This window comes from Mesocricetus auratus, unplaced genomic scaffold (genome assembly GCF_017639785.1).
Source record: "Mesocricetus auratus isolate SY011 unplaced genomic scaffold, BCM_Maur_2.0 Super-Scaffold_100011, whole genome shotgun sequence".
Classification (NCBI taxonomy): Eukaryota; Metazoa; Chordata; class Mammalia; order Rodentia; family Cricetidae; genus Mesocricetus; species Mesocricetus auratus.
In genome coordinates, this window is record NW_024429195.1 from 67,913,271 (window position 1) to 67,932,564 (window position 19,294).

At 37.4% G+C, this 19,294-nt stretch overlaps 1 protein-coding gene across 1 annotated transcript in view; it reads right to left on the reverse strand.

Annotated features, from left to right (window-relative positions):
- Positions 1–19,294, reverse strand: part of Cep290 (centrosomal protein 290) — an 81,916-nt gene that overhangs the window by 28,936 nt on the left and 33,686 nt on the right. Inside the window, 10 exon segments of the mRNA XM_040754978.1 lie at positions 1,268–1,375; positions 1,985–2,251; positions 3,383–3,517; positions 3,725–3,832; positions 4,753–4,917; positions 6,408–6,863; positions 7,658–7,769; positions 9,354–9,505; positions 12,951–13,156; positions 14,969–15,080. Of these exon segments, the coding sequence (XP_040610912.1) occupies positions 1,268–1,375; positions 1,985–2,251; positions 3,383–3,517; positions 3,725–3,832; positions 4,753–4,917; positions 6,408–6,863; positions 7,658–7,769; positions 9,354–9,505; positions 12,951–13,156; positions 14,969–15,080 (1,821 nt within the window).

Sequence of the window (19,294 nt, forward strand, 5' to 3'; positions counted from 1 at the left end):
GACATAGACTATCTCTGTATACCCTGTAATTTTAGCCAGTATGTGAGTGCAATGGAGGGTTATGATGGCGGAGTAATGAGGAGAGGGTTACGGAGCCTTATGCTGCAGGTTAAGAGAAGAAGGGCCACTTTTCACACATATAGAACAGAATGATCAAAAGCGGGCAAGTAGGAGGTTAATTCACAACTTGGACAATAAATACAAATACATTTGTGGATGGAATTTGAAAACAGAGTGGACATAACAGGAGGCTTTGAGTTCATGGTAAAGGAATATAAATATGATTCTATAAAGAGTGACAATTACTGAGGATTGCGAGCTGGGAAGAAGAAAGGGGGAGAAGAGGAAGAGAGAGTAGGTCATGGGGGAACAGGAAGGTTGAGTTGGGGCTAGAATAGCGGAGAACAGGATGAGAGATACCATAATGCAGGGAGTCATATGTTTGAAGAGAGATCTGACATGAGTGAGATCTCTAGCAATCTACACGGCTGACACCAACTGGCAAGCTAAGCAATAGTTAAGAGGCTACCTTAAATGCCCTTTCCTGACGACCTTATATGCCATCCCAGAACCTTCATCCAGTGACTGATAGAGGCAGAGGCAAACACCCACAGCTAAACACTGAACTGAACTCCTGGAACCCAGTGACAGAGAGAGGGGAGTGATGAGCAAATTGACAAAGAATGGGCTGGCGAAACCAGCAGAGACAGCTGACCTGAACAAGGGGGAGCTCTTGGACCCCAGACCGACAGCTGGGAGGCCAGCATGGGACTGATCCAGACCCCCAGAGTGTGAGAGTCAGTGAGGAGGCCTGGGCAACCTATGGGGCCCTGGGCAGTGGATCAGTGTTTATCCCTGGCATACAAACAGACTTCATGTGTCCATAACACAAAGAGGGATGCTCTCTCAGCCTGGACTCTTGAGGGAGGGCCCGGACCCTGCCCTGAGCAAAATGACAGACTCTGGATATCCCCTATGTGGAAGGAAGTGGGGATAGGGTGGGAGGCTGGGGGGCTGGTGGGGGCGGGGCAGGAAGAGGGGAGGGAGAGAGAATTGGGATTGACATGTGAAGCAAGCTCTTTTCTAAAAAAAATAAAATAATAATAATAATAATAAAATGACGATGTTTTCATGATCAGACATGTTGTCATGAGATTATTTTGTCAACACTAAGGTGGGCTATGTTCTACTGTGAGATATGAAGAGGTAAATTGGAAATTAAGTGATCTCAAATCTCAATGGGTTTGCAAAGTTCTCAGAACCTTACCTGAGCTGTCTGCTTGAATTTATTGAATGAACTATCGGCCTGTAGCTCTAGTTTATGATGAAGAGCATGGAGGTCTTCCTCATGCTTCTTAACAATTTCTCTTTGCTCCTGTTTCACAAGAAGTGGAAGCTGTACTATAAATTATGAATGAAAAAGATTCATATTCTAAAATATTTCAGCTAACCTTTAATCTTCTAAAACCTCAAAACAAGACATAATCTCTTCATGCCTATGTATGTATATTAGTTCATTATACATGTCTGCTAGCATGTGCTCATGTTGATCACTCAAGTCTTACAATTTATTCTTAACATTAAAATAACAGCATCAGTCACCCTTAATTTGTTACTAGGAACATTTTAATATACTAGACCTCTCTTCTACTGTTTTAGAAAATTAGGTCTCCACAGATCACCCCTGTGGCAACATCATTTACCTTATTGTTTCAATTTTTACACATAAATTCACCTGATAGTTCCCAAACCATCCAGCTTCATTTACTATAACAGATACTTTTGTTTACTTCAGCTCACAGAAGGAAGATACATTTAAACAAACTGTCAGTTTTACTAACAGATTTGTAATCCAGTCACGTGAAAGCAACAATTCCTAAACAAAATCATCTGAAACCAAAAATGAACTACCACTTTAAGAGAAAAAAAAAACACATGGCATTTGACTGAAAAACACACTAAGTAAAACAGCATAACAAAATACCTCTCTGGCTCTTTCCAGAAGATGTTGGTATTTCTTCAGTACTTCTTCCTTTTGATTTAATCTGGCCTGCATGTTAGCAATGGTTTGATGGGCAATTTTCATCGTGTGATGGGATTTTGGCTCCAGCTCTTTACTGTCTAGCTCAGCTATCAATTTCTCTCGATCAACTGTGGCAGGCAATCGAAGCCTCAGTTCATTGATTACTTTGTCCCTTGACAGAATATTTTGCTCTGCCAACTGTAATGCCGATTCCTTTTCTTTTAGTTTCTACAATAAAGTCACAATAAATTATTATCATTCAGCTTGTCCTTTAAAATGCTTCATATGAAAAAAATGCTTCATATGAATGTCAGTTAGAATTATAAGCAGTTTCCCTTTATTCCTCACAAGTTATAATAGTCATTCGATAATAAAATTATATTTATTATTTTTATGTGACAGTATATTTATTCACATATGTACTTTAATTTACTTATAGGATATCACTTGTTAAAACTGTTAGATTGAAAGCAAAATATAATTAATTAATTTTATAATTTGTAGTTGAGGAATAGAAAAGAGTGGTGGTACTAGAAGAAAATGCAATAAAACCACCCCTGTGATGTGAGAAGTGACAGAGCAATAGCAAACTAATGCAAAGGAGTTACTTGACATATGACTGGGATTTCACAGAACAAGCAAGTGAATCACTGCTGTTGACCATCCCAAAGCAGAGAAGAAGGCTTAATCTTCAGTAAGACTACAGCAGATATTTCAAAACTAGTAAATTAGTAGTATTTCACATAAACCAAAAATGTTAAATTTTTTTCCTAAACTGATTAGATAGGCAGGAGTTTACACAATAAAGTTTTCTTAAGTGCACTTACTAATATTTAGACATAAAATAAATTTAAATAATATTCAACTTAATTATTTTATAAATAATTTAATGAACTGATTTGACCACCTATTAATCAAATTCTGTACCTAGATTAAATAACTTCATTTGTTTCAACTTTACCTATTCACAAATAAAATGAACAAAGAAACTAAAGGATATTCAATGTAAACTACAAAATAAATAATAAAAATAGATAATAATGAAAACAGCAGTTAAGGGAAGGTGATATACTGTTCAAAAAGCTACAATTCAATGTTTTTAATTACCCTTGCTTATGTTTAGTGTTCCCACAAGCAGAATACAGTAAATAAATGAATGGTAAATTCAAATACCTGTATGGACTATTCATATCAGCTATTAGAAATAGTACATAAGAACAACAACAACAACAACAACAAAAAGGAACTAGGAACAAATCTACCATTTTATATGCTATTGCCACTGGTAAATATTGTTTAGAAAAATCCCATAAACATGCCCAATAATATACCAATTAAAATACAAATTCTTCCAGTTACCTCTTCTAGTGACTTGCAAGTGGCTTGTGTTTTAAGAATTGTTTGAATATTCTCCTTAATTTTTCGTAAAGCAATTTCAAGTTGGTTTGGAAGGGGCAAGCTGGGGTCTGGCATTGATCCTGTAGCCTCTTCAAACTATTAAAAAATAACATGCTTTAAAAACAGCAGTGTAGTACTGAGAAGACAATATTATATCTTTTAAATGTATGGAAAAAATCATAAGCTAAATTTCACTTCTCTTTAAACAAAGAAACTCATGACAATTCACCTAAAGCATATACCCTGCAATTAAAAAAATACCTAATTCTGAGAAGCAGCAAATACAACTAGTCATTTTTATACCTTTTGTGCTGCACTGAGTATTTCATTTTGCTGACAGTCAAAAAGGTCTAGTTGGCGTTCTAGCTCAACTTCTCTTTGATCCCAAGCCATTTGTCTTTCTTCATGAAACTAAAAAAGACATTTGTGTTAGGCACATACACAGCGACGCTGAGCATGTAATAGGCATATATACATTTTCTTATTAACCCTCAGTTTTTGCTGTCACTACCATCATTCTTATTACATGGGAAAAGATACAAACTTAGGAGGTCAAGCCAATTTGCCTACGATCACAGAGGCGGGCAGGTATGAAGTCAGAATTTCAATCCAGTCATGAATCCATTCATCCATGCGTTCTAAACACGTCTAATAACATATTTTTTCAAGCACCATTTGGGGTAATGCAAACATAGCAATAAACAAAACCTAGTCTGTCGCCAAGGAAATTACATCCCAGGAAGTAAGAAACAGGCAATAGCAATTATGTAAGATACTAGAGGATGGATGGTCAACACTATTTAGAAAATGAAAGCAAGTACTTTCTCTTTATGTAGGGATTTTTGATGGCACAATTCACTATTCCATACCAAGGAGCCTTTGCGGTTCCATCAGCAAGAAAAGATATGTGAGGGAAGATCTTAGGCAGTGAAAGTGTGACCAGAGTATCCATGCCACAGAACAAAGACCTAAGCACAGGGAACCCGATCTCTACAGCAAGTGTGTGTTTTCTGAGTGTCATTTGGCATTCCAACATCTACTTTTTCTACCCCAGGGTATGTTCTAAATCAACAATGACAACAAGCAGAAACTTGCCTGAAGTCAAGTAACTTATCTAATAAAAATTAACTTACTAAGTAAGTTTGCTGACATTTTTTTTTTTAAGCTTAAGATTTCTGTTACAACTGAGTCAATTTGCAGGTTTGGAGTTTCAGAAGCAAGAAACAGGTTATTTTGTTTCTTAATAGGACAGGAGCAACATTTCATCACAGCAATACAGTTTAAACTTAAGGATCTGATGTTTATAGCCTTATCAAAATAGAAAAGGAAACCTTGTTCTGCTGAACAATTTCTTCCTCGAGACTGTTGATTGTTTGCTCATATTCAGAGATGATGTTATTCAAGTATTTGATTTCTTCTTTACCCTTGACTAGTTCTCGATTTAGCTTAAGTTCCTGAAGGCGAAGTTCTTCTATTTTCACATGCCAATTGATTACCTAAATTTTATATACAAATAAATGCTGTATCACAGTTTTAATTGAAATTAATGGCAAACTGTAATAAGATGAAAGAAGTTAGTCTATAGCCAAGACATGGCAAAGTTATTTAGAATTTCCAAAGATTATTCTAAAACATGTACAATATTAAAATCAAAGTCTTCAAATTATTTTTAAATGCATAAACATATCAGTAGCATTTCCTTTCAGTTTTTCATTCGGTGTCACTTGTTTTTGTATTGACACGTTGGTACTGCTCTGAATTCCCGCCCTTGTCTACAGTGATATAGCCAACTGGTGACACTCAAGCTCCAGGGCACAGTTGCACACTCATGCCCACAGGAGTGGTTCTGCGCATGCTTAGTCAGTAACAAAATAAAAACGAAAACACAGGACAAGGCTTCTATGGGATGAAGTGGTGGGAGTGAGGAAGAGGCTACAATAAAGTGGGGAGAGAAGTGTGGCCAGAATCTACTACATATACATATAAAACTGTCAAAGAACACATTTTGAAGAATCCGTCCAATAGATGAAAATTAAAAAAAAAATTCTTAGTCTTTCGAACACAGAGAAAATGATGTAACTGCAAGATGTTATTTACCATTTAATTCTTTCCAAATGATGTAAAAACTAAACCTTAAAAAATAAATGTGGCCCCCAGAAACAGCTGACCAGACAAAGGTTAACTCTTGAATCCCAGGCATCAGCCTGGGAATCCAGCATGGGACTGATCAAGACCCCCTGAATCTGGGTGTCAGTGAAGAGGCCTAGGTAATCTATTGAGCCTTGGGCAGCAGATCAGTACCCATACCAAGTATACACACGGACTTTGGACTCCCATAGAACAATGTGAGGTGCACTCTCACCCTGAACTCTTGGGGAAGGGTCTAGGCCCTGCCCTATATGAAATGACAGACTATGGACACCCCCATGGAGGGCCTCACCCTCCCTGGGGGAATGAGGGGATTACGGGGGGGGGATGGGGGGAGGACACGGGAGGAGGGGAGGGAAAAGGAGAGGGACCTGGAACTGACTTGTGAAGCAACCTTGTTTCTTATCTAAATTTAAAAAAAAAGAATAAAAAAAAATCATTATTGATTAAAAAAAATAAATAAATGTGGACATCTATGAAAACTCTTAAGTGTACACAAGGAGGATGTACAAGTGAAAACATAGGAAAACAAATAACTCTTAACAGAAAATATTTGTGTGGAGTAGAAATAAACTGATAACTATTAAATCATTTAAATTATTACACTTAATATTTATTTGACCTTTCCTAGAGTGTTTAAAATTCTGTGCTATCACACATAATAAAAGTATTTTTGCTAAAGATCCTTGCTTAGGAAAGTCAAAATTCCCACTTTCTTAAATCTAAGCTAATTACAACTAGTATTTTAACTGCAGGTTGAACATTTCTCACACAGCTATGTATTAAGAGCAGTATTACTACATAACATAGGAATACTGAATTTCAGATCAAGTTCTACCTTTTGGGCTCCCCTGGCATCCTTTAAAGTGCTTATCAACTCTTCTAAGCCTTTTAATTTTAATTCCAACTCCAGCGTTTTGTTTTCCATATTTCTGTGCTCTTGTTGAGAGTTTTTCATTTCTTGCATGATCTTCAGTTTGTCATTTTGCAGCTGAATCATCGTTTTGGAGAACTTTTCCTGCTGGGCCAAGGGTAAAGCACCGCTGTACTGTCTTCGCAGAGACTGGATAGTTTGGCGCAGGTGCTTTGCTCTGTTTCTGCCTTCCAGGCGGGCATAGTAGAGAGTCTGCTCTTTTTCATCCAGTTTCTGCTCTAGGCGCAAATTGTAGGCCTCCATCTTCTGGAGTTTAGATGTAATTGACTCCAACTTACCAAGAGCAGTGGCCTCACTAATTTGAAGGGAGACAACATGTTGGTGCAGTTTGGCAATTAGTGCCTTTTCATCAGATTGTGCCTAACAGTAAAAAAATACATATTTATAGTACAGTTTAGGTTTCTTTCAATAAGTACATCATGGGGTCAAAGTCACAGTTTACTAAATAAAAATTTAAAGTACTGTTGCATAGGAGTTTCTTTTTTAAAAAAGCTAACTATTAATTTTGCTTTAACATAATAGTTACCAGCTATAGATCCAGAATGAAACATACTTAAAAGATAGTTGGAAGAGTAGTGTTTGGTCTTTTAGTTCACAGATAACATTAACAGCACAATTCTGATATATATATATATATATGTTCATATAAATATATATATTTAATCCTCTAAAACCATAGAACATGGGGTTATATAAAAAGCTACAAGTATGTGGAAGAGAAAACACAGTCGTTAAATATTTATTAATTATTCTTCCTTAGTGTTTTAAAGACTCATTAATTATTTCTCCTTAGTATGCTAACTGTGACTGGCAGCAAGCTGTCAAATGAGTCTTTATGTATTTCAAATAAAAGAGGTTTTCTAGTGCCTGGTGGTAGTGGTGAATACTTTTAATGCCAGCACTTGGGAGGCAGAGGCAGGAGGATCTCTATGAGTTCAAGGCCAGCCTGGTCTACAAAGCAAGCTCCAGGACACTCAGGACAGTAACACAGAGAAACCCTGTCTCAAAAAACCAAAAAGAAATAAAGAGGTTTTCTAACAGAAAGTGGTTTCTACTGCTGCAGCTACTTCTGCTTAGCCCTCCACGCTTCCACCAGTGTCTATGGTGAGCTTAGCCAACAGTAGACTAAACGGAGAAGGCAGCATGATACACACCTGGTAGTCCAGTAGCTGCATTCTGAGGGATTCCACTTCCTTTTCCCTGGACTGTTGTTGGGAGTTCAAAAAATCAACTTGTCTTTTGGCAATATCAGAAATTTCTCTCAGTCTAGAGAATGATTAAATATTTAAGGAACATCAGCAAACTCCAAAAGCCCTAATTTTGAAACATTGCTCTAGAAAATCAATTGGTTTATAACATCTCTTCTTTGCATCAATTCCAAAGAGTTCAAGGGTCTCTTCAACAATTTCATGAAGCCTAATTCCCTAAGAGACTAGAAAGTGATTTTTAACAACATCTCCTACTCTGGGAAGTCCATCACCCATGGTACAGACTAATATGTACATTTTGAAAGACAATGTCATCTGTTAAGTCAAATTAAGATATGGCTTATGTCATTTTCCAAATGCAGGTGGTCAGGGAACATTTGTTCCCACACATTTTCCTAAGATTCTTTTTATTATATTTAGGAAATGGTAGATCAGTGTAACTAGGCTAACCTATTGTTACTGCACTGTTAAAATCAATATAAAATTCCCATTTTAACTTTTATATTATGTGCTTTGTATGTATAACTTTATGTTTGAAAGTTATGTTACATATGGAAAGTGTAATTAGTTTATTTCGGCTTATCAGTTAGTAGAAACACAAAAAGAAATCATTCACTTGCACAAATTTCCCTTATGGTTTCCATAACAAAGACAAATGAAAAAGTCTATTGTTTGGAGTAGATTAATTTGAGCTAAGTGGAATGGGGACATACATCAGGGTTCCTCATACCGATCTGAAGGCATCTATAATTGGAGGTTAATAAGATACAACGAAATGAATAACTAAAAATTAGTCATCTTACAAGGTAAGGAAGGTTTATGAGAAAAAAGAAACAAAGTCAATCATAATGGGAAGAGTTAAAAATGACCGATTTTCCCAAAAGGACTCTCAATGTTCTAAAGGAGTGGCTATAATTTTTTAAGTAAACCACACACACACACATACACACATACATACACATACACACACAAATTCTAATAGTTATTTGTGCTTGACACATTAACTCAATGTTCCTCATGATTACCCACTGAAGGAGCACCTGACTAGAAGAGTACTCAGCAGAGACTTAGTGCTGCAACAGAAAGGGAGTGCTCAGCAGAGACTTAGTACTCTAAAGTGGCTGAGCATATTTCCTAAGGCCAAATGAAAAAACTCTGACCTCAGTGTCAGTAAGCAAGAGATGGTGAATTAATGTCTAATGTATTCCATAATACCTACCACATAGCTGGATCCTAAGAAATGGGATTTAAATTAAAATAAATGTGAATTAATTATATATTTACATCAACCTTATAAAAAGGCTAAATTCCTTTCTTTTTAAAGGTAGTAAAATAAACACTAAGTGACCCAAGCTCTTCTAACTCTACTTCCCCTGAAAACCAGGCAGTGATTAAGATGTGGACTCTGCAAGTTTTTGTTCCAGCTTTAGTGCCTTCTACAGTTGCATCCCTACATTCTGGGGGAGGGAGCTTTGAGAGGTCATTTCCTCTTCAATGTTATGTCACCTGGTTAAAAGGCAGCCCCGATATTAATCCTCTCCTTAAAAACGAGTTTGGATATTGTTCCGAATGTCTGTAACTGATCTTCTTAAAGACAACCAAATGGTCACATCAAACGGCAGAGATGCTTGTGAGCACTTACTTGGACACTTCGACTTTGAGTTCTACTTCGTTCTTCTCTAGCTCTAGGATACGCTGTCTGTCAGCGTTGCTCACGGCCTTGTTCACACTGTCAGCTAACTCATCTCTCAGCATCTGCTCCACCTTCTGGGCATCCAGGTGGATTTTGGTAAGCTATGGAAAAGAAACAACCATTCCTCAAGATTATTTTATTTATTCATTCTGCTTTTCCCTTATACTGGGACCAGAACATAGAGCCTAGCAGGGGACCAGAACTTAGCAGGCCAATGAGCTACAGCCACAGCCTATCCGCATAACTGCTAGACTTTTGAGTACTACAGTCTTCATTACTTTCCCTTACGCCAAAAGCAGGCACAAAGTGGAAAAAAAGAACAGACTAAAGAAAAAAATCAAGAATAAATTATAAAAAAGATGTAGGAATACACCAATTCTATGATATATTATTTATTTTAGACAATCACTAAGAATTTTAACTATAAACAAACTATTTGCAAATAGTTAAAATTTGATAAATTTTTATAAATATTTATTAATATTTAGTGGCTTTAAATAAATAGTTTGGAAAATGTATCAGCCTAAAGGAATATCTTTAAGGTATTGTTTAATCATAAGTTGTTGACTATTTGCAGACTGTTTAAGTCAGAGCACAATAAAAGTCTTTAATAACTTCCTATTAAAGTTTTTGAAAGCAGAGATTTTTTACTATTTCACTGCTTCTATAGTCTTGCTCCCAAACAAGTTCTGGTGTATAAAAGAAATGACTATTTTTTAAACAAAGAGATGGGATTGGAAGACAATCTGCTTTTCAAGAAAGAACATCCTTAAGGGGAGAGGTGAGCTTTGTTCCTTGTCTCAGGTCTGACTTTCGCTTGCCCACTCTGGGATCTTATGACCTGGGGACTGGAGGCAGGTCTACTTGTCCCTGGAGGACCAAGCAACCACGAATCTGCTGACAGCACTGTGCTAGTACAGCTTCCACCCACCGGGAGAGGGAGTGCCTCAGACCCACCTGCACCCACCATGAGAGCCATCAGAGTATTGGACCAGCTTGCACCCACCAGAAGAGAACCTTGGACCCATACTCACCAGGAGAGGAAGAGACCCCACCTACACCCACTGGAAGAAGGAATGGGAGGATGACAATATAGGAACACATTCAACAACAGAAAAACCAGAATGATGGACCAACACAGTAAAAAGGGCAATCTTGCCAAAAGCAATCTACAGATTCAATGCAATCCCCATCAAAATACTGACACAATTCTTCACAGACCTTGAAAGAACAATAATCAAATTTATATGGAAAAAAACAAAGGACCCAGGATAGCCAAAACAGTACAATAAAGGAACTTAAGGAACTTAATAAAGTCACCATACCTGACTTCAGGTTCTATTATACAGTCCTGAAAACAGCTTGGGATTGGCACAAAAATACACAGGTAGACCAATAGAACCGAGTTGAAAATCCTGATATTAATCCACACACTTACAAACACCTGATTTTTGACATGGAAGCAAAATTATACAATGGAAAAAAGAAAGCATCTTCAACAAATGGTGCTGGCGTAACTGGATGCTGGCATGTAAAAGACTGCAGATAGATCCATATTTATCACCATGTACAAAACTTAAGTCCAAATAGATCAAAGAACTCAACATAAATCCAGCCAAACTGAACCTTTTAGAAGAGAAAATGGGAAATACCCTTGAATGAATTGGTACAGGAGACCGCTTCCTGAACATAACACTAGTAGCACAGACACTGAGATCGACAATTAATAAATGGGACCTCTTGAAACTGAGAAGCTTCTATAAGGCAAAGGACACAGTCAACAAAACGAAAAGCCAGCCCACAAAATGGGAAAAGATATTCACTAACCCTACATCTGACATAGAGGGCTGATGTCCAAAATTCACAAAGAACTCAAGAAGCAAGTCTCCAAAACACCAAAGGATCCAATTAAAATGTGGGGTATAGAAATAGAGAATTCTCAATAGAGGAGGCTAAAATGTCTTTTAGACACTTGAGAAAGTACTCAAGATCCTTAGCCATCAGAGAAATCAAAACAACTGTGAGATGCCATCTTACTCCTGTAAGAATGGCTAAAATCAAAAGCACCAATGATGGAGAGGATGTGGAGAAAGGGGAACACTCCTCCACTGCTGGTGGGAGTGCCAACTCATATAGCCATTTTGGAAATTAGTATGGAGAGTCCTAAGTAAATGGGAATCAGCCTACTACCAGACCCAGCAATTCCACCCTTAGGCATATACCCAAAAGATGCACATTCATATAGCAAGGACGTCTGTTCCACTTTATTCATAGCAGCATTATTTGTAATAGCCAGAACCTGGAAGCAACCTATACGTCCCTCAACTGAAGAATGGATAGAGAAAATGTGGTACATTTACACAATGGAGTACTACTCAGCGAAAAAACAAAACAAACAGTGGAATCTTGAAAATCGCAGGCAAATGGATGGCACTAGAAGAAACCATCCTGAGTGAGGTAACCCAGTCACAAAAAGACAAACATGGTATGTACTCACTCATATATGGATTTGAGACATATAGGAAAGGACTACCATCCTACAATCCACACCACCAGAGAAGCTAGGAAACAAGGAGGACTCTAAGAGAGACATACATGGTCCCCCAGATCTCATGAGCTAATTGGGAGCATGGGGGGAGGGGAAAGGGAGTTAGGACAAAGAGAAGGGAGAACAGGAAGAGAGAGGAGGACATGTGGGAGCAGAAAGTTTGAGTCGGAGGAAGAATAGAGAAGAGCAAGTAAAGAGATATCATAATAGAGCCCTTGTCCAGTAACTGATGGAAGCAGAAGCAGACATCCATAGCTAAACACTGAAGTGAACTTCTGGAATCCAGTTGCAGAGAGGGAGGAGTGATAAGCAAAGACGTCAAGACCAGGCTGGTGAAACCCACATAAATGGCTGACCTGAACAAGGGGGAACTCTTGGATCCCAGATTGATAGCTGTGAAACCAGCATAGGACTGATCTACACCCCCTGAACGTGGGTCTCAGTGAGGAGGCTTCGACAGTCTATGAGGCCTCTGGTAGTAGATCAGTATTTATCCCTAGCATATGAATGGACTTTGGGAGCCCATTCCACATAGAGGGATACTCTCTCAGCATAGACACAGGGAGGAGGGCTTAAGTCATGCTCCAAATGATATGACAGACTTTGAAGATCTCCCATGGAAGGCCTCACCCTTCCTGGAAGGCAGAACGGGGATGGTATAGGGGACTAGTGGGGGGGCAGGGAAGGAAGGGAAGGAGAAGGAACTTGGATTGACACGCAAAACAAGCTTGTTTCTAATTTAAATTAAAAAAATAGAAAAAAAGAAACAACATCCTTCTGTTCAATAAAACCAATACCATTTTACTGGAGAGAGTTTGTTTATAGAAACAAGTGGTTTAATCTAAAGCGATTCCGATTTTAAAATACTTCTCTGTACATCCATTAAATAAAAAACAAATGCTGCAAGTATATGCTATCTTAGAGACACAAAATTCTTAATAATGCAATATCTACTATCATTAATTCTGTCTAGTTACATGATAAAAATAGTATCAAACCTCAGTGAATTTGGTTTCCAATTCAAAATTGCGTTCTTCCATTTGTTTTAATGAAGTTCTTACGTGTTCATACATTTTCTGACAGTGTTCAGCTCTCTGTCTTTCATTCAATTCCTTCATCTCCAACACAGTGATTTTTTTTGAAATAGAAACAATGTCACTATTTGTCATTGATTTCCTTGCCTTATCCATGTTTGATTCATTTCCTGTATGTAATAATACATTATACAAAAGATAATTCAGGAAAGGTATAAAAAAGTAGTATAGTTGTATAGCAAGGAATGAATTAAGACATATCTGCATTCTTCTCATTGTTTATTCCTACATGTCTGATGTCTATCCATTTACCCTTTCTAGAATAAATCTCTTCTTTAATCAAATGACAACAAAAACTACATGTTATGTGATAATCTTTTGTACACTGTCAAAATGTGTCTCTGTTAAGGTATCTTCTGATTGACTTAATAAGAGCTGAATGGCCAACAGCTATGCAGGAGAGCTAGGCAGGACTTCCAGAGAGAGAGAGAGAGAGAGGAACTCTGGGAGGAATCTGAGGTGCCAGAGATTCGCTAGACAGACACCAGGAAACGGGGTGTAAAGTACTGAGGAGCAGTAACAAGACACATGGCAGCACACAGATTAATAAAAACAATTTAAGTCTTCATGCTAATAGGGAACAAGCCTAAGCTAAGGTTAAGTTCCATACTTAATAAGAAGTCTCCGTGTCATTATTTGAGAGCTGGCAGTCCACACAAAGTCTGACTTACAAGTCTGAGATGACTGAAATCACTATGAAGGTCAGTGCAGAACTGGCACAGGTTTGAGGGTTGTAACCAGTGGTAAGTGAACCACTTGTTATGGAGACAATGTTAACTGCACTGGGGCAATATAGGATAGCAGTGTCTCTTTGGACATGTAAGTGCAATGAGTTGATTTTTAACATTATCAAGCACCAAGCTCAAATGTAAAATCTGAAATTATATCATAAATAAATTTTACAAGTATAATCTCAAATCATGAGCATTATTTTGGACCTTATACATATATAATATTAAATACTATCAAATTGCAATTTTATATACAATAATATGGCAAGTCAGACATAAATGAAGATAATCTTTGTAGTATTCTAAATAACTGCAAAAAAAAAAAAACCTTAACACTTTGTAACACGAGTTCCAATAGGTCTAAATAATAAAAGCCCAAAGTCAGATATTAGGAGGTGAAAGCTGAAAGATCTGAGAAGCGGAGCATCCAGCCACTAGAGCTCTTACCTCTAAGAAATCCTCCGACAGAAAAGAGACTGCGTTCCTGTCTCCTTCTGCTTATATTCCTCTCTCTGCCCAGCCATCTTCTCACTTCCTGTCTGTCTGTACAGACCTCCTGACCTCTCTGTTTAGCTAGCTCTGCCCTCTGATCATCAGACAAGCTTTATTTGTTAGAGTATAAACAAGATATCACCAAAACACTTTACTTATAATCACTCAAATAACAGGAACTGCATGAGTTTTTTATAAATGACTAAAATATAGAAATACTTTGAAATTCTACTAAATTGATATAGTATATAACAAATAATATTTATTATTTAAAGTACATAATACATAAAAACATAAGAAAAATATGACAATATAGGCAATAAAAATTCTCAAATTTTCTTTGATATTTTATCGTGATCTTTTCATTTAAAGGTATCAAATAATACATAACACAAATTTTGCACACAGAAAAACACATGTTTCAAAATTATCACTAGGTTTTATTGTTAAAATAATTCAAAATAACTAGTGTTTAATCACAAATTTATAATAAGTGATTTTACTAGGAAAAAAATCTCATGTGAGAACTATAAACCATGCACTCAGGATATTAATTATCATCTGTATACTAAACTAAGCCATAGGGTACAGTTCATCATTTTAAATCAAATTTAAATTGTACTATATAAAAGGAATTTTCAATAAAAGAATCACTGTTAGATACTAATCACTTGATATTATCTGAGTGTTATGATTTACCTAATTTAGTTTCTTGTTCCCAGGCTTGTTCAATGGTATGAAGTTTTTCCTTTGTAATCTCTAGTTCTTTACTTATAGCATCCATTTGTTCTTTTAAAGATGCATTTTCACACTGAATAAAAGACAGACATTATAGATGAGCTACACTGCAATGAGGATGAGTAGCACGGAAGAGATACTGCTTAACTTTGTGCATTATCTCTTAAAACTCACCACCTACTTTTTAACTTAAAGTTAAGCTTTACTATAAAGAGAGGCAAATAAAGAACCACACAAATTAACTAGATTCAAAAATATTGTTTTAGAAATTATAATTTCTCACACATCATACAAACAAACAAACCCTTGTATATAATATATCTGGCTCTAGACTTCCAAGTATTAGATAAGATACCTACTCACTTTAGCTAATGAGGAATACAGAGGGGTTTCATAGCTTCACAAATTATTGCTCATTTGCTTCATTCATACAAGCACTTATGTGCATACCCTTAGCACATCATCTGCAACAGTTGCCATATGTCAACAGTAAAAAGAAATAAGAACAAATCCCACATTTCACAGGCTTCTCCGTCTATGGTTTGTGTGTATGTGAGTGTTGTAGGATATCCTGTGCTAGTTTCTTCTTTTTGCTGTGATAAAATAGCCTATCACAAAAACAACTAGAGGTGAGCTTATTTAAGGCAAATAATTACAGGTTACCACCTATCATTAAAGGGAATTCAAGGCAGGATTCAAATAACTAGTTACAACACTCCAGTCAAGAACACAAGCAAGTGCACGTATGCTTGCTTGCTTACTGGTCTCAGCTTGATTTCGCAGCTCTTATACAGATCAGAAACCGCCTTCTAGTAGTGGTTGCACCACAGTGGGCAGTGTATCCCATATTAATAAAGTTAGTTAAAACAATCCCCCTACAGACATGCCCACAGGCCACCTCACCATTGATAATCCTTCACTGAGACACACATTTCCTAAAGTTCTAAATCTATAGTACTAGGCTTATTGTTGCTGAGGTCTTCTAATACCCAATGCTTTCCTAATTCTGCCCCATTTTCCTTCTCTAAGCCTTTACACTCTTGTCTTGCTTTAAAGCAGTGTTCTCGACTTTTCTATTGCTGTGACCCTTTAATACAGTTCCTCATGTTGTGGTGCTCCCCAAACATAAAATTATTTTCATTGCTAGTTCATAACTGTAGTATTGCTACTGTTATGAATCAATGTTTTCTGATAGGCTTAGGCCACCCCCTGTGAAAAGGTCATTCAACCCCAAAGGGGGTAGCAAACCAGAGGTTGAGAACCACTGCCTCAGAGCAAGAACTAACATTAGGTAAACAGGGCAAGAATTTGACTTTTTGTCATTCAAATGACGCCTAAACACAGGAGTAACAAGATTATAATGTTCATGACTATTATTTTAGTGGTAGTAAGGAGGATTTAAGAGGAGATACCAATGTGAGTAATGGCTGCAAGAAAACAAGGTAAAGAGGAAACCTAAGCCAATGAATGCCCTTAGAGACAGATAGGTCATAAGAGATGCGATTATGATGTTAAAATTATAAATGAACTGCAGAAGATAAAGGAGACAAAGGAAACAACTAAGAGTCTCGCTCAATCTTACTCTCATTTGCTCTTATTTTTGTTCGCCTGTTTAAGACAGGATCTGTATATAGTCTAGGCTGATGTTGGACTCATGGTCCGATTGTTTCTAACTCCCAAGTGCTGAGATTAAAAGCATATGCAACCAAACCAGACTGGGTCTTACATAATAGAATAGTTCTGAAAGACTAGGTTTTGAGGTAGCTATCAAGAAGCCCAGCAGAAAATTCCTTGACTATAAAAAAAAAAAACAAAACAACTATGACAATTTGAAAGGGGTCACAAATTTCCTGACATTCTTTATATTGAGAGGTGGGAATTGGACTATGAAAGTTATAGAAAGAAACATAATTTCTACCTTGTTATTTACACAATAGTTGTGAGAAGTTCAGTTACACTGAGAGAGTACTGGTCTGTGAGCTCCAACATGTCCGAGTCACAGGTAGACACTGGTAGACAAGCCCACAGATAATCAGCCTTCAGTCATCCCGTTGGGTGCTAATTATAGGAGTGATTAACCGATTAACCTCTGTCCCACAGCCCCTCCTGTTCAGTTATTCTTTTTTTCTCTATGGACTCTTATTAAAAATCATGTTTTCATACAATACATTTAGATCACAAGTTCCCCTCCCCCAACTGTCATTCTGAGTCTCTCAGGTCTTCTTAGCCCAGACATTAGACACTGCAGACCAAAGATTAAACTATCTGTGGCAGGGTGACTTTTGAGTTTTGATACCCAGAATCTATGACAAGAATAAAATGATTATTTTACTCACTAAATATTGCAGGCAGTTTTGTTACACTCCAGTTTGGGAGCATGGACACCTGGACACCTAACAAGCATTTTGAGATGAATTCATTATTAATACTATTTGTTAAAATACAGTTACTAAATTACAAGGTATATGAACTTTTAAAAAACATTTCATGTTTAATTATGTATATAGTATATCTGCATGTGGTATACGCATGTGAGTGCAGGTGCCTACAGAGGCTAGAGGTAGCAGATGCCCCTGTTGCTTCAGTTACAGACAGCTGTGAGATTCTTGACCATGAATGCTGGAATCTGCACTCAAGTCCTCAGGGGCAGCAGGAACTCTTAACTACTGTGCTTCTCCTCCAACCTAGATATATCCACATCTCACAAACATATAGTAAAGTTGAGGAACCTTATTTATTGAAGGCAAACTATATCCTCAATAAGTAAAAGTTGTTGCTGTGCAAGCCTGACAATCTGCGTTCCATTGCCGTAAACTGACTCCCGAAAATTATTTGACTTAAATACACATGCAAACAAACACACATAAAGAGACATAGAGACACACACAAATATTAACAGTAATAGTAAATAAAATTTAAAAGAAGTATTGAAGACTTGAGGTGGAGTTCAGAGGTTTGGCTCTCGCCCGAGTTTGATTTTTAACAATACAAAATAAGGAAAGAAACAGCTCACTGGTAGCTAACTGCAGATTTGTCATTGAGAGCTTTGTTAATAGAATCAGAACAAGGACATGGAGAATGGAAAAAGGAAATTATTACTACATCGACACAGGCAGAATTATCTTTAAATAGCAACATAATCATCTGTGGTCTTCAGCAAAAGCAGTAAAAAAGGAACTGGATCATGAATATTTCTAGATCGTATTAATACATAATGATTAAGCTATTTTGCAGAAGTCATCAGTAACGCAATGTTTGATTTACTCAGTGTGTTTCCCCTAAGCAAGTAAGAGCTTGTGAGCTAACCAAATATCTCCTATTCCATGCTGTGGAAAGATCTTAAAGGAGATTAAGCCTAAAGACATATACCTCAACTTCTACCGAGAAGCCTGTAGACATATACCTCAACTTCTACTGAGAAGCCTGTAGACACATACCTCAACTTTTACCGAGAAGCCTGTAGACACATACCTCAATTTCTACTGAGAAGCCTGTAGACATATACCTCAACTTCTACCGAGAAGCCTGTAGACATATACCTCAATTTCTACTGAGAACCTAAAGACTTATACCTCAATTTCTGGATGCAACTGTCAGTAACCCCAGTTGCAAAGGGTCCACTGAACTCCCCTGTCACTGCAGGCACAGCAAGATGTGCACAGACATACATTCAAGCAAAATACTCATACACATAACATCTTAAACTGTTTTTTTAATGTAGGGGGTGGGGCCTGGGAAACAGCTCATTGGATATATCTTTTAGCTGTGCAAAGACTAGACTTTGGATTTTAAACATCCATGTAAAGACCTGAGCAAGCATGGCAGCAGCTTCCAGTCTCAGCACTCAGGAGGCAGAGACAGGACCCTCAGGGCAACCTGGCTAGGGAAACTAGCTAGAATTGGGAAGCTTCAGGTTCCATTTCACTAGATAAAAAGCGAGGAGTGGTTAAGGGAGATATCCAAACTCAGCTGCAGGTCGCCACACGCATGTGCACACGTGTGCATATTCATCTGCACAAGGCAAACACATACACCCCCCACCCCGACACACACACACACACACTCCACAAGCATCAAGGAAGTAAAAAGTAAGGAGCAGTAAACAGAGCAATGGACTATGTACACAAATAGTCTAATGAAGCTTATGACATTCCACCACTCTAGCCTCTGTGTGATGTGTGTGAGTGTAGGCACACATGTGATGAAACATGTAGAGAACTAAGAGCAACTTCTGGAAGTCTGTCATTGCCATTTACTTTGAAACCAGCAAGATATTTCCTCATTGTT